Here is a 16,807-nt window from a genome sequence, read left to right as displayed (position 1 = left end):
GCTCAAGTCCCATTACATATAATGACAAAGCAAGATGGTGTCCCTTATAAAAATGGAAAATCAAGGTAAATTTATACTTTTTTGGAACATTTTCAAACCGTGTATGCTTAAATCCGTGTATAAAAAATCCTTGTATAAGAAGGGCTGACTGTATTCTTCTAGTGACATCTCTTGTGTGCATACAGTGCTTATCACAAAGTGTGGTGGGAGAGATTGCAGCCAAGAAAGTAAGGGAAAAATCTCAAATGAGAATAAACCCCAGAAAACAGGACCATCAATAATGAAGAAAACCCATTCCATAAATACCAAAAACAGAATCAATAGGTTGCCAGTAAAATATTACACCTGAAGAATATTCTTTAGGTATTATATTTTTATTGTAACCTGTATCTTTATACTGTACTCGAATTTTGTTTTGAACATTGTATTTACAGAGTTTCAGCTCAACACTGAAATTCTCAAGAGTGTTTGAAATGGAATTTGCAAAGAATTGAAATTCTCAAAAGTGATTTTTTGTTCAAATAGTACCATCAAAATACAACTCCTAAGGAATATACTACATTTGATTATACTCAAATTTGCATTTATATTCAAATTTACTGAACAGCAGAGGCTGCAGACCAGAAATCTGAACAGAAATCATAAAAATGTGAGCACCTTTTATTCTATACATTTCTTTAAAGTTCTGATAAATTATATAAAACAAATAAAATTTCTGTCTGTTACAACATCAGAATAAAATGCGGATGGAATTTCACCAGATTTAGAGGGGATGTCTGGGATGATCTGACTCAACATATAGGCAACATGGAATAAACAAAATACACTTTGTGCCTCTGGGGGGCATCTTTATTATCCCCCCCACCACATTGATACAGAGTTGTATTTGGCAGCACAGTATCTACACTTGTTGGCAAATAGTTCAAGTTAATCTCTTTTCCCCCCTACATAGACAGATCTTGTAGCACCTTTGAGACTAACTGAAAGAAAGAAATGGGCAGCATGAGCTTTCGTAAACTTCGGACTATTTCCTCAGATGCATTTGCTCATGCTGCCCATTTCTTTCTTTCAGTTAGTCTCAAAGGTGCTACAAGATCTCTCTATGTACTGATTCTATAGACTAACATGGCTATATCTTTCAATTCTACCTCTCCCCCCCCCCAACTCATTCTACCATATTTTCCTGCTAATTCTTTGGCCATAGCATCAAGGATATAGTGTGCATTTCATGAGCGTTTTTAGAATCTGGTAAGTATAAATACTAAGATAATTTAAGAAAGATTGTTAAGCTTGAACAGTTCACTTGACCATGCTTGGCTGGAACTTAATTTGGCATACTGTGAAATGAAAAGCTTTGGCAGACAAAGTCAATGATGATGAGTTTGCTAAAGTATGGAAAACAGTAATCAACAACTAAGAAAGGAAACAGGGCAGAAACTCATTTTTGAGTATCTGCAACAGTTCTTATATTTAAAAAACAAACAAAGCAACCAGATGAGGAAAACTGATTAACAGAGTAAATATTCATCAATATCCATTATATACATGCTGCAGTAAGATCATCTTCAGTCTTGATTCCACATCTGAAAAGACATTACTGTTTCCAGCTGAGGATAAAGCTGGAGTCAGTTCCAGAGTATTAGCACCTTTGTAGCAAAAAATAGTTCCACTGTGCAACAAAAGGAAGGCAACAACATTTTTGAGAAAATTGTGTTTTCTCAAGAAATACATTTTTTAAAAATCAAGCCAAAAGAGGCACCTCATTCAGTAACAAATCTGTAAAGACTGAATGTACTCAATATTCATAACTCAGTTGGAAAGATAACTGGGGTGGGGGTGCAGGAATAAGATGACTAGAAATGGATGGTGAAGGGACTTGGTCATGACCATGGCCAAAGTCACCAGGAGGCTTCTAGTGCTGGCAGATAGACAGGAGAGGCTAGCTGAGCAGGAAGATAAAGACTGCAGAGAGGAGTAAAGAGAAAAGTGAAAATGGAGAAAAGGAGGATAAAGGAAGATGTACAAAAGAGCAGAAAGAACTCTCTTTTATTAGTTTACTTCAAGAACTTTGACCACCTCATCTACATGAGCCTAGGCCAGCCCATTCTGTAGATTAATTCCTGTGACAACTACCTAATTTTCTGTTCTACCAACAACACACCACAAAAACATGTGACCTGCAGCTAAGTGATGGGACACAAATTCCTGGGACAGAGAAACACAATTTGTTTCAAATCAGGATTTGTCATGTTATAATATCCACATAAAAATGGGGGGAAAGACAAAAAGATGCACAAGGTCAGACTGGTACAAAGGAATAATCAAGTAAATATACAGAAAAGAAAAGTAGAACTCTGTATGTAGTTCCCAGATAAAACCTATCAATGATCTACAACCCATTTGTGGGAATTAAAGTTCCCTCTCAAAGAACATGGGTGGCAGATCTGTATGTGCTTACATGGAGGCACCAAACCGAAAATGTATTAGCAACAGCAAACAAAAGATATAAACACTGGAATCTGACATCAACACACAATAGTATGGCCTGCCTTAACAATGTAATCTACAACCTCAGGTTCATAAAACTGATCTTCTTCCACTGCTATATGTTATCAAAGGCCCACATCACACCAGCCAAAAGTGGCAAGCTGGCACCGAAAATAGGGTTCCAGAGCGCGTGGCAACCACATGTTCCAGAACCCTAATCTGTATGGGCGGCGGCATCATGGCGGTGTCCTTTCCACATGGACACTGCCATGACATTGCTGACACTGTGCAATGACACACTCGTGACATATGCAAGGCGCCACAAAAAGAACCCAGAAAAATTGGGTTCTTTTTACTATGGAGGGACGCTGTGTGGTTTGGTGGCTATGGTGTCCTTCTGCAGTTAAAACGGGAGAATCCAGCCTGCTGTTTCGGGGCAGTCTGTACTGCCCAAAAATTATTTTCAGAAGTCTGGAAAAGGCTAGCCCTGTAGAAGGCAGGCCATGCGCAGAAGTGTAGAAATGTTCTGAATCTTGAGTCACACTTTCTATAAAAGGCAGGATTAAGCCTGAGCTTCCAGTTTGCCAGAGGAGCCCTTGTTTCATCCACTTGTCCATTTTTCTGTGTTGTGTAAAAAAACAAAAACCAACAGTTAATGGTACATGCCACAGTACAAAAGACTCTTTTGTCATTTTGGGTCTCCACTGAGAAGTTATTTTTAATGCCACTAGGGACAGAAATGAGAGATGAACTGACAACAGAAATAAATTGGAAAGCAACCATTATACTATAGCTGTAATTCAGTGGTGAAAGGAAACACCTGAGATAAAACTCAAAAGGGAGAGGAAATAGAAGCAAAAGCACAGCAGAGGCAGAGGGGAAGAGGAAGAAAATAAAGGGTTCTCAACAGTCCTGGAGAAACTAAATCTATCACCTGCTGAAAAAGCATACTGCCCCTTTGTAGGCTGGTTTTCTGCAGTGCCAGCCCCATCATTAGGCAGAGTGGGGCATTCAGGTGGCACATGCTAGGTGGTGGCAACAAATATCTTGCAGGAAAGAACTGTATATTTTGTGGTGTGGACTGCACCGTAAGCTTGCCTCCTGCTTTCAGATGAAATGGAGGGCAATGCCCCCTTGCCAGTGTTGAAGGAAGATTAAACAGCCACCCATGTCAACATTTGTGCATGAATTCAGAGGGGGCTCTACCTTGTTCTTTGCCTCAGGCAGTGAAATGTGTTCGGCTTTCATGTGCAGAGGACCAACACACCCCATGGTCATATCCTAGCATGTCCCACAGCCACAGGCTCACAACGGCATGCACACCAGGGATACACACAGCCACATTTTGTTGTGGAGCATCATTCATGTGTGTCTGTATATGTGTAATACCAGCACAAGGTATCTGATGGACAGAGTTGGAGCCAGAATGGTGGATCTTGGAAGTCAAGCACACGTGTGTAAGTGTCTGGATTCAGTGGCTGGTAACTCTGGTGCCAGATCTGGTTTCTCATAAGATACTATCGGTTCATAAAGTTACCAACAAATATCTTAATAAATGAAAGAGCTGCACAGACCGAATTGAGAATGTGTATCAAAGATAAACACAACACAGTTTGGTGCCATGCCTTTTATTTAGATGGAAGGGAAGAACTACACTGTACTAAGTAAGGAGCTATATGACAATATCTTACAGCACAGCATCTAAAGAAGAAGAAAAAAAAGTAGCAATGCTCCACAAAAGTGGACAAGTAAGCACACAAGACACTGTACATTTCTCAACGGACGGTGCCCATTTAAATTATAAATAAACAAGATTTGGCTTTAAACAGCCAAAGCATTAAAACAACCCAGCAGTCATCCAAAAATACTGGTTCAGTAGTCGCAATGACTGTTGGAGTCTGAACACTGGACACCTGGCCGGTACATTAGGATGTTTGGCAAATTCTGTCATATAAAACAATTAAAAATACCCCCTCCCTCTACTGAAAGCACCAGTGTGTTCTGATAAAGTAACTGATAAACACTGGGTTTCTTCATAAAAGTCTTCTCTTTTCCTGAACAAGATCCTAAATGAAGATACATTGTCATTAGGAAATTTGCAAGCTTACAAAACAACAACAAAACCCTTGTCCTTGCTTTCTTAGCATGTTGTAAGCTTCTAATCCCAACAGTTTCAGTTTAATTGTATTATTCACATTCTACCGTTAGACACTGCACAGACCTCTTTTTCTGAACTGTAGGCAAAATTCATAATACATTCAATAATTTAAAGTGAACCCTTCTTGTCACATTTTACAAACCATTCTGTTTGGACAGATGTACATTATTCAGGAGATGGTACACAACTATAAATTACATTTCTCTTTTAGCAAGAATATGTAGTTTAGTCAAAAACCTTTCATGTGATTTCTGTGTTCATCTATCTCATTTATGTCCTAGTAGCTTTCTCCAACCATAGGTGCACTAGGCTGGCTTTAATTTAGATTTACGTTTACATTGATGTGCAAAATGTTTAGCCTATGCCATTCATTGGAGGATAAGCCTAGATGGTAGAAGGTATAGACTTTCTATCTCCTATACATACATATGTATGTATACACACACGCACACTGTGTTTACACTCAAAATAGGGAGTGAGTTAGATATCCTGGTTCATATACATGCAAACAGTAGGAATCAGCTAACCACAAATAGATGTGAGTCACATATCTATTAAACAGGAGGGTTGGGGATATTTTTTTTTTTACAGTTTTAACAAATATACATAAATATAGGGACATAAATTACAGTAAAATATTGACTGCATTTCTGAGAAAATGTTGATAAACAACCCAGATGCATTAATGCCTAAGGCCTTTTAATAATTTAAAAAAGTGTTGTTCTCTAAATTATTTAAGGACTTCCCATTCCTGTACATCTATATAAAGAACACAAGCAGACTGTAGTGAAATACTACTTCTCCAAATCAAGCAGGTCAGTGGGAGAAGTGCACAGAGTTTTTCAATACTCCTTTGCAGAACACTTATTAAAGTATATCCTTTCGACAGCTAGTTTAATACTGTCTTTATGTTCCAACACTTTTCACAACAACAAAACGGAACAAGGTTATCAATAATTCAAGTCTTTTCCTGAGAATGAGGTTCTACCTAGTTCCCCTCCCACCCCCAAACTAAGTCTTCCGGTGTACAAAGGTTAAGAGAAAAAAACACTCATAAAAATAACAGTAGGTTTCAAGTTAGTATTTCTTTACCTGCTGAAACATAGCTTGCTATCCTTAGTAGGATCCTTAAAAAAAAGTTAAAAATTTCCAAGCAAAAATGGCTTTTCTAACATAAAGAGATGTGCAGCCCTTCGTAAATACTGAAAACATGCCCTACTAATTAATGTAATTAACTGTTAACACTACTATACACTGTAGATCTTTGCCATTCTCAAAATGTTATGTATCCCAATTAATTCTGTTTTTACATTTAATAAAATTAAATCAGTATCTTGTGTATCTATGAAGAATATTTTCTTTGGTCCATATGGTTGGGTAGCATCCTGGTAACATATCAGAATAGCTTTCATAACTAGATACTCCTAGATAAATTCCTATTTAAGTTTCGCAAAAGGACTCACATGAAATGTACAGTTTTAGCATAGTTACTACTGTTTTGTTTAGCATTCTGAAATGAAGCAACACATGGACCCATTCTCAGGAGCCACCTTACATGTATGCATGTGTTTAGTAATGCTGCATGTGTTTAGTAATGGTGTTTTATTTGCATGTGTTTCGTAAAACCATATAGCACTCCTGAGCTACTAACATTTCAGGGTGCTATTTGAAAAGCTGCTTGGGCAGAACTGTAAGGAGGATCCCTGTTTAAAAAAGACACAGAAAGAAAGGAGTTAAAAAAGGAGAAAAAGCACCAGTGCAATACAAAGCTCTCAGTTCATGCTTCCCTAGATAAGAGCCATGGTTGATTTTAAAATTCTTACAACAATGGTATCTTTCTGATCCTCTTTGCAGAATGTCAGACATCACATTTCCTGATCACAATTTAAAATATGCTAACAACATTTAATCCTGGATATTCTCTACTAGGAAGCTTCCTGAACTTTCCCTTGGATCAAACGAGAGCCAAAAAATGTATAGATAATACTATTTCATTGCAAAATAAATTGCCCTTTGTTAACTGTGGGCACTAACAGTTTAATGACGCAGCAAATCAAGACAGAAATTTCTCTGGTCAAGTTATAACAAGCAAATGTAAATTCCAAAACAAGCTTAATACACCAAAGTATAAGGCAATACATGTAAAAATGCTTTAATTTCAGTCACTGCAGATTGCAAACATTCAACAATTCAGTGTTTTAAAACCAAAACAAACCCTCTTTAAATGTTGTGTAAGCACATACCTATCTGCATTGGCAACTCAAGCTTTCATGAGCACATGAATGCATGAATCCCTTAAATGTTCATTTGCTGTAAGTCTCCAATACTGTGTTTACATTCCAGTTGTATATGATAACAGAGCTTGTTCTTCCCATCTCAGCTCACAATTTTGTTGGCAAATAGGAACCTCTTTTCTGATAGGCAGCAAATAATGAAGTGCAAAGTTTTCCACAACTGTCTTCAGCAAGGCATCCTTCTCCAAAGTCACTACGCTTTTGCAGGAAAGAGTTTTTTCGGTGTTACTGGTCTCTTGCTTTGCCACAAATGGCTGTGAAGGGTAATTGCATCGACACTGGCAGAAAGCGTTTTAGCAGGTATGTTACTGAATTGTTTCCTATCAGAGTTGTACTTATACAGCCCCTCAATCATTTTCTTGCTGATGGACTTTGGGCCTATCCCAGTCAATTTACTAATTTCTTCAGTTTCAGGGCAGTACGTATACAAAGATCGGAATTGGCAACCTGAGTCCCGGAAGAGGATTAGGAAATTGTTGGCATCTGATTTCTCCATTTCCTTTGGGGGAGCCAGGAGAGAAGAGAAATAATTAATATCACATTAATTAAAGTTAAGTTTTAAAACTATTTTGGTAATTAAAAAAATGACCCCTTATTTAATTGTATTAAATACACACACATTTGTTTAAATTCTTCTCTTAGTTCCAACTGCATTAGAGCCACTGAATAAGATGAATGTACTTATGTGTTGATTCTCCTTTGAACAACTGATTCAATGGGTCTATTCTAGTTGAGACTAACCAACAAAACTCCAACCATCAATTTCTGTTTTGGGGGGAGATCAGACAACTAATACATTTCTAATATTTCTATTTGAATTAGAAGGAAACAACTGTAGAGATCACCTACTAGTTACTCTACATGGGGGACACCATAAACCAGGAGGCAGTACATACTGTACCAGCATACCAGGATTAACATATCCATGCTGTTGTACTAGTAGGAATGAAACTAGTGTTTTTTCCCTTGTTGTTCCTGTTTTGCATTATAGCCTTACGCCAGTTATCATAATATTTTATGTCCACCTAGCTCCCACACTTTATTCTTCCTCTGTCTAGAGGGAATATTTTTAACAGCATTGGCTTTGGGATAATGGTAAAGGAAGGCTGGAGAGATACAGACTTTTGGTGTTTTTTTGCGACTTTTGCAACAGCATGTCTGCAGAAAATAATTCAATAAAGCTTGAGCCAGGAAAGAATGGGATTGTACTCTATCTTGGTGGTTCCCAACCTTTGGTCCTCCAGATGTTTTGGACTTCTGCTCCCATAATTCCTGACTAATAGACAAGTTGGCTGGGGCTTCTGGGTTCTGAAGTCCAAAACAAATGGAGGACCAAAGGCTGGGAATCACTACCTAGCCAATCCCTTGTAGATGTGTGTGTCTTTCGGCAACAGGCATGGTAAAGAGCAGTGGGCTCCAGAACCCTTTACTGAGGATGCATGAAGAGCAAAACAGAAGGATAAAGAGAGAGCAGATAAGCCTCCTTCACCAGCTCCCCACAACATTGATCTACATGTCTGGCCACCAAAATGGAAATGATGAGGAAAGTGGAGACTGGTGAAAGGAAAAAAAAAATCCTTAGAGGCAATTTGGCATAAGCTTTTGAGTGGTTTCTAAAAGGTTCAACATGTATTTGTTTACTTCTGCAAAGCTCACCTGATCTGGTTGTTTCATTCCACATGCACATATTGTTAGTTTTGCATTAAATGTTTGCTGAAATGTGTTGAACTGCTCTTCTTTTTGGAGCTATAGGAACCTATCCCTATCCTTTCTATAGAAAATATGCCAGGGAGCTGTGTTGGCCATTTAACAAACATAAACAAAAATCAATCAGTGATACCTTTATTGGCCAACTGAAATGCACAATATACTTGTTGCAAGCTTTGGAAGCTCCATGGGCTTCTTCATCAGGTGAGATGTTACAAACCATCTTGCATGATGAAGAAGCCAATGGTAGGTCACAACAAACTACAAATCTGAAGATTCCATATCATTTAGCCATGGCAATTAAGTGGTATCAAACTGCTTTATTTCTGCAGTGCATATGCAGCTGGAATAAAGTGTGATCCTGACAAAGACACCTTTTCTTCCTCAAGGTTGTTAACCTGGCAAATGCAAGGAAAGAGACAAGTGTAGAGCCTGAACAGATTTGCTACATAAGCCCTCTTCTAGAAAAGTCAAAGAAGGACCATCTTAATGTAGTTTATTCTTCATTCCAAAGCTGTGGAATACAATTGATTTTGGCCAGGCAGGGTGATCCCTCATACCTAGAAATTCTGATTGGAAAGCAGAACTGCTATGCCAAAAGCACACACACCAAAAGGGCCCCATATACTACCTCAGATCTACTAGGGGTCCTCCCAGCCAAGACCATTTTTTTCAGACACATTTTGACTCTTAGCAGCTCCTCACTGGCAGCTGACTGAGTTTTGGGCCTGATATATTGCCTTCTCCTCCCTAACAAATATTTTGTCCAAGGAACATGATGGAAATAGAAGAGAACCAATCTGGCTCTTGTCCCATATTATACTTATTATTCTTGTTATGTGCCTTCAAGTCACCCCAATGCATGGCAAAACTATCATAGGATTTTCTTGGCAAGACTTACGCAGAGGAGGTTGGCTACTGCCTTCCTCTTAGGCTGAAAGAGTGTGATTTAGCCAAGGGCATGGCTGAGTAGGGCCATGGCGTTAGTTAAGTCACACTCTCTGAAATCCAGGACTGCATCCACACTGCAAATATAATCCGGTTTGATGCCACTTTAATTTCCATAGCTCAATGGTATAGAATTCTGGGAGCTGTAGTTTTGTGAGATATTTGCCTTTTCTGTCAAAAGCAGTCTGGTGCCACAACAAACTAAAAATCTCAGGATTTCATTGTACTGAACCATAGCAGTTAATGTGGTGTTAATTTGGATTACTTCTGCAGTGTGGATGCAGTCCTGGATTCAAGAGAGCATGACTTAGCCAAGGCCATGGCCCTGGTCAGCCATGGCCTTGGCTAAATCATATTCTCACAGCCTAAGAGGAAGGCAGTATCTAACTTCCTCTGCATACATCTTGCCAAGAAAATCCTACAATAGTGTCTCCATGAGTGGTGGATACAGCCCAGGTCTTCCATAAAAGATACCACACACTTAATTTTAAATTTTAAATTTCTTCCTTTTCTCCACTTACAGATTAGCCTTACCTCTAATATTTTATTCTTCTGACCTTCATTTACTTTTCCAGCCAAGCAACAATGAGCTAGGGCATTCTGAATTATGTGCTTGTTGGATTTTGCACTGGGTTCTTTGTAGAGCTTTGGTCCTAGAGAGAGGAAGTGAGACAGGGGTAGAGAGAGAGAGAAAGAGAGAGAGAAGAAAAAAAGAGAGAAGTTAATAAAAATAAAAATGGGACTGTGGGCATTCTCCCCTCCTACTTGGATATATAGAAGATACACATCTTCGTTCAGAGTAGAATGTAGATATATTTGTGCTACGGCAGTACACCTGATGTTATATGTTTTGTATTTTTGCTATATTTTGGTGCTGGCCATGTGCCGTAATAAATTCATTCATTCATAAAAATGATATAGTTTTAAGGAAGCAAATCCTAAACACCATGACGCATTTCCCACCACAATTAAGATAAATGGGACACTAGAGTTCATGCTGTGAAGACTATGATTGATACAATATGAAACAACTGAGATCATTAATAAGAGAATATGCTCCAATTCCTCTGTCTTTTCAGTACTTTATTTCATTTTAAACATTCTTACCTTAAATGTTTAAGGAAATGAGTGAAGAAGCCTTTGGAAAAGTTTCAAAAATCTATTTAACCAAAGTAAAAAATAGAAGTCCATCACTTTATCTTCCCAAATTCATTATTCTGAGTACAAGTACCTGAAGGATCTCAGATTTGGTGAATGGACTACAAATGGAGTCTCCCTTATCTGGAATTCCAAAATTCGAAATCCCAAAAATGAAAGCTTTTTAAATTAGTGGCTGAGATAGTGACCTCTTTGATTTCTGATAGTTCAATGTTCACAAATTTTGTTGCATGAACAAAATTATTTTAAAATATTGTATAAGTAAAATGTTATTAAGACAAAATGTTATTAAGATTTAACACAAGTTAAGGGATGTATAATGTGTTGGGCAAAGAAGGGATAATATTCACATGAATGAATGGGAAGGATGTGGACAAGGGAATTGAAATTTACTTATGATCTTATAGAAAATTACTATAAAAAGTACTATAGTACTTAGTACTATAGTAGTTATTATCTTATAGAAAATAACTATAAAATGTTTTTCAGGTGGTATTTAATGCCTGATATAATTGCAAAAATGTATGAAGGGAGGAATAATAAACATTGGAAGTGCCATCAGGAGGTGGGAACATTTTTCCACCTCTAGTGGACCTCTAGTAAAGCAAGGAAAGACTGGGTAAATGTTAATTCTACTATTCAAAAGATCTTGAGAGAGGATATAGCCTATAGACCTGAATTATACTTATTGAATGTGATTGACTATGAGAATAAAGTGGAAAGAAGACACACAACATTAACATATTATATGGTTACAACCACAAGATTGGTACTGTATATGCTAAAAATTGGAAAAAGATGAAAACCTGAATATCTCAGAATGGCTGGATAAGATAATGGGCTTGGCAGAACTTGCAAAACTGACCAATTTTGTTAAAAGCAATGATATAAATGAATTATTGAGTATCTGGAAACTTTTTATGGACTATATAAAAAAATTAAGAGGGGACATAGTGATATTAGGATTCAATATGTAGGCATTATTTACTTATCTTTTGGATAGTAATGGCCTGTTACAGACTGCCAAAATAAAGCTGCTTCGGGTCTCTTTGGAGGTATGCTGTTTAAATGATGCATGCATCCTAAGAATCCGGAAGCTGCACCAAAGCTGCACTCCAGTGCTTAGGAATGGAGTGTGGCTTTGGCGCGACCTCCGGACTCTTAGGACCCATGCATCATTTAAATAGCATACCCCCAAAGAGACCCAAAGCAGCTTTATTTTGGCAGTCTGTAACAGGCCATTGTTTCCTTTGTAGAATGGACAGGTCGTGATATTCAGAGGAGTGATAAGATGATAGCTATAATCAACTGCAATCTATATGACTTGGAAGCTCAATAATTTCATGTTTCTACAAACTACATGTTTAGTATAGGTGGTGGTGAGTGAGGCTGTAGTATTGTAGGGGTTTTTGAAGTTTTGTTTCTATTTGTGTTTGTTTTTCTTCTTTCATTTCTTTGTTTCTTTTATGTATGGTCACTATTATTGTAATTGTTAAACAAGTGCTTTGTTAATGCACCAATAAAATTATTATTAAAATATTGTATAAAACTAACTTCAGATTATTATGTGTTTATGAAACATAATTTTGTGTTTAGACTTGGGTCCGATTGCCAAGATATCTCACTATGTATATCCAAATATTCCAAAATCCAAAACACCTCTGGTCCCTTATATTTTATATTTTGGATAAATTTGAATAATTTAGCTTTATGAAACCTAAAAGTATGAGACTGCTATTCCCAACAAGAACGTATAGGGAAACATTAAATGGTGGAAATAGGAAATTTTATTATAGCATATGCATGAACCAAAAGCAAAGTAATTATCATGCTAACAGAAAAGTGCATAGTTAAATTAATGGAGAAACAGCAGTACAAACAAATCCTGACTCCTCCACTCAAGGAGGCATGTAGATGTGGACTATGTCCTGAGGCCCTGGTGAACTCCAAGACTGCTTGATACAAATAGGGCAGCATGAATATTCTGTCTGAGCGGATGCCATGGCCAGGCCCACTGCAATACACACAACACAATTCTCCTTAAGCTGACAGCTGGTAGAGAAGGTGAAGGGATGGGAAGTAGTCTTCTATTATTTCCTAAGTGGATGCCTGAGGAAGGAGCATTTCAAACAGTTTTCTTTGAACAAAACTCAAAATACCAACCTGTATATTCTGTAGCAGAAGCCACTGAAGAGGTTGTTGATGCATTTTCCCAGTCCTTCTCCCCGTTACGGCTACCACAACGACTTGGAGATAAGAATCCTTCCACAGACTCAGACCTAAACATTATATTTAAGCAATGGAAAGGGTGGTGATGGTATCAATGTAATGCTTAACAAGAATGCTTTTTAGTGTTAAGATGAAAATAAGCAGGCTGCTAACATTTGTTGTTTGTTTGTTTTTCAAATGGAAATTTAAACCATCCTCTTAAAAGAAACATATTTTGGCTGAGGGCGCATCCTATAGGATTGTGGGATGAAAGTTGGTGCCCAACCTACTGAAAGTGCCCACTGGCTCCCTTAAGGCAGCAAAGCACACTTTGGTTGCAAAATCATATTAATTCGCACAATGTAGAGAGATTCATATCTGAAGAACTTTAACTTATTTATAGCTGTTGCCAATGAGAAGAGTTAAAATTAAATTAGCCTTCCTAAAAATAATGCTAGTTCCATGTACATGAATTTGTAGCATATACTCACCATTGGGTAAAATGTGGCTTATGGGCTGCATGTGACCATTGAGGGTTGTTTTTGTGGCCTCTACAGCTCAAACCTTTTTTAAAGAAATTATCTGGGGGGGAAATGCTCTGAAATGTGCCAAAAGTATCTTCAGGGATATGTGGAGGGCATTTCCACCACATCTGATGCCCTACTGGACATCCCAGGTCAAAACAAAATTTTGCATAATTAAAAAAAAAAGGCTCAAATTTTAAAACCTTATCTTTTGCTCTTGGTTTTTGTCTCTGCAGCGAAAACAGGCAATTGCCTTCCCATGCTGTCCTGCAAGCTGCCCAGCACTGCCACACTATGAGTTGCTGTGAGGTCAGAACAAAGTGCCCAGTGGGCACCACACTGTGAACTGAGCAGTGGTGCCAAGCAATGAACAGCAATTGTGTGGGAAGGCAGCTGTCTGTCATCACTACAAAGAGAGAACAGATAATGGGGGGAATTCAGGGGAAATTTGGGGCCAGAATACTCTGGGGGAACCCAGGAGTATTCTGGCCAGTAGAGACAAGTCTTGGGTCTGAAGAATTAAGTCATGAATTCTCAAATATGCATTGTTACTGGATCACTGCCTGAAGAGTGTTGGGACAAACATTTAAACATAATAATTTCTTCCCAAAGGAAATAATTTAACTGAAGATTTACCTTGGAGTTCTCTTGCCTGACTGTACACTCTCATTGTCTCCTGTGTTCAGTGATGCCAATGAAAGGCTAGACACTGGGGATGGGAGGGAAACAACATCAACAACACAGTCAAGTTGTGAACCTGGATGAATACAAGGAAGTTTAAAAGAATGATGAAACAGAACATATAGTGTTTTTAAAATTAGGTTTGATGCTAGGAAAGTAGAAAAGATTTATAAGAAACATTTTTGCTTTCTACTGGCCCTATGAATGGTATGTATGTACACTTATATAGTGTATTTTCTTATGCAATATTTATATTGTATTTGTATCCTTATACAATGTATCACTGAAGCAGATCAATTCTAAAGTGAAATTGAGGAGTGGCTTGACACCACCCCTTTGATTGCTGGACTGAGGCTGTGGCAACCACACACCGATCCAGCGTTGTTTTTCTGTCCCAAAAAGAAGTGGCAAAATGCAGCTCGTTTTGGGGTGGAGTAAGGGTGGCTTTTTCGCTGTGGTACCGGCTTGTTAGCGCACCTGCAGCATGCGTATCTAAACAGTCTGGTCAGGCGGGTGGCATGATGCTGGCTTGGGGGTGGTGTCAGGGTGTGTGTCATCTAAACACCATGAACCCACACTGCCCCAAGCTGGCATATTATGCCAGTCTGTTTTTCCCCTAGCATTTCTAAACCTAGGCAATATCAAAGAATAATGGGACACCAAGATGAACCCCCCTAGTTAAAGTAGAGATGACATTCTGCTATTAATCTTCTTGTTGACTCAAATGTAATCTGGACAAGTAAACAGCAACAAAGGACAAGGAAGATTTTCACACCAATGCTTACTGTGGGGTAAGCGCTGGTAAAATGTTGGTGAAACGTTTAGGAAGGATGTGTGTCTGAAAGCCTGACGTGCTTCTTAAATGTCAGGGATTCGTACCCTCGCCTCCAACGTCCCTGAATCGTACGGGGGAGCAGCCATTTCCCATTGATGGCTGCTCCCTGAATGATTCAGGGATGCTGGAGGCGAGGGGACGATTCCCTGATGTTTAGGAAGCACATCAGGCTTTCAGACACATGCCTTTCCTAAACATTTTACCAGCGCTTACCCCACGCTAAGTGCTGGAATGAAAATCTTCAATACCACACTACACTTTTATAGTGCTATAAGTCCACTTTAACTGCTGTGGATGCCTCCTGTGGAATCCTGGGATTTGCAGTTTAGGGAGGGGCATTTAGAATTCTCAGCCAGAGAGCTCTTAGGCATCACTAAACTACAAAACCTAGAATTCCACAGGAGGCAGCCAAAGCAGTTGAAGTGAAATAACTGCACTATAATAGTGTAGTGTGATGCTGTCCCTTAAAATGACAACTGCTGATAGCTTCCAAATTGTAATTCAGGGATGACAAAAATAAGTAGAATGCATTTACCTTTTCCCTTCTACCTAAGGGCAAACAAAAGACTAGAGGGAAGAACCTAACAGGAGGCTAACTGCACTAACATTCCCCCAATTACAGATGCTAGAGTAAAAAAAAAAGCTACATGCCATCATATTTCAGTGACTATGGCCTGGTACACACAGGCGGCGAAACGTTGCCCCTCTTTGCTGTGCAACAGCATCCACATGTGGCAAAGGAGCCGCTCTAGGCAGCTCCGTTGGCAGGCGTCTGTACACGGCACCACAACTGCGTAGCTGTGGTACCTGCTGTGTGGACAGGTGCACGCATCTGTGACGTCACTAGGGCTGGGAGCATCTGGACACCCAGTCCTATCGAGCCCTAATATTACTGCAATGTGCCCGTCTGTACCGGGCCTTAGTTCTGCAACCAAAGCTGGAGTTTTTAGCATCAATCTCCTTCTTATGTTTATTACCTGGAGGACCTTTGATTGGAGTTTTGGGTGACTCAATATGGTCTCTATGAATGGATTTTGGACGTGGCTTTTTTTGTTTGGATAAGTGGGGGCGGTGCTTGATGACAATGTCCATGTCTTCCATGAGCTTCAGCTGCTTCCGCCTCATGTATTCTTGCTTAATGAACTCTCGCCTTGCTTTTTCATCTTCCTTCTTCTGACGTTCTTCCTCAGACTTCCTCCTTGGAAAATCAACATCACTATTAGTAAAACTTTACTTTCCTCCCACATACAAAAATATCTGTGATGCTCACAAGATACAGTTGGCTCTCCACATTTGTGGCTTTGACTTTTGCAGATTTGATTATTTGTGGGTTTGATTAATATGTTCTCTCTTGATCCTCCAGAAAATTTTGGGGGGATTTTGACCATGGAGTTTCACTGGAGGACCTAGAGAGTCCTAGAAAAACACTTCTGTAGGCATCTGTAGGTCCTTCTATTAATATTCCTCTGCTACATACAATATATATTTTAAAATAACCAAGTTTGCAGTTAAATATAATTTTTATTATATTCATTGTAATGTATACAGCCATAGGTTGTTAATAATTATCCCAAGAATTTTAAAGCATCACATCCAGTCATTCAAATGTGGCTTTAGAGCCTGGATTATTCACTAGCCATAGTTTAAACAAAGCACAGTTCCCCATACTGAGATGCTTCCAAACATCTCTTGTGGCATGTGGAAGCAGGAGAGAGGGAGGAGTACCTGAAACCAAAACCTGCCACAGTTTGTGCATGTAGAGGAAAAATTATGCTTTTCTTTTATGTGTGAATCTCATTTGTATTTA

General features: G+C 38.7%; 1 protein-coding gene across 6 annotated transcripts in view; it reads right to left on the bottom strand.

The window, feature by feature from the left end:
- Positions 1-4,099: 4,099 nt before the first annotated feature.
- The window catches only part of LOC149316917 (calmodulin-regulated spectrin-associated protein 2-like), a 107,997-nt gene continuing 95,289 nt past the window's right edge, over positions 4,100-16,807 (bottom strand). For 4 of the 6 annotated variants that reach the window (XM_089516511.1, XM_089516512.1, XM_089516514.1 and 1 more), the window contains 5 exons: positions 15,978-16,198; positions 14,121-14,241; positions 12,916-13,031; positions 10,129-10,247; positions 4,100-7,438 (listed from right to left, as the gene is read on the bottom strand). In XM_089516511.1, the coding sequence (XP_089372637.1) occupies positions 7,133-7,438; positions 10,129-10,247; positions 12,916-13,031; positions 14,121-14,241; positions 15,978-16,198 (883 nt within the window). In that variant the 3' untranslated portion in view covers positions 4,100-7,132. The remainder of the gene's footprint in view (positions 7,439-10,128; positions 10,248-12,915; positions 13,032-14,120; positions 14,242-15,977; positions 16,199-16,807) is intronic. The other 2 variants (XM_089516513.1, XM_089516516.1) reach the window with 1 other exon arrangement.

The sequence above is a fragment of the Sceloporus occidentalis genome, unplaced genomic scaffold, assembly GCF_023333645.1.
Source record: "Sceloporus occidentalis isolate IW3139 unplaced genomic scaffold, rSceOcc1.0.p SCAF_3, whole genome shotgun sequence".
In the NCBI taxonomy this organism is placed as follows: Eukaryota; Metazoa; Chordata; class Lepidosauria; order Squamata; family Phrynosomatidae; genus Sceloporus; species Sceloporus occidentalis.
This window is presented reverse-complemented; position numbering and strand designations above follow the sequence as displayed.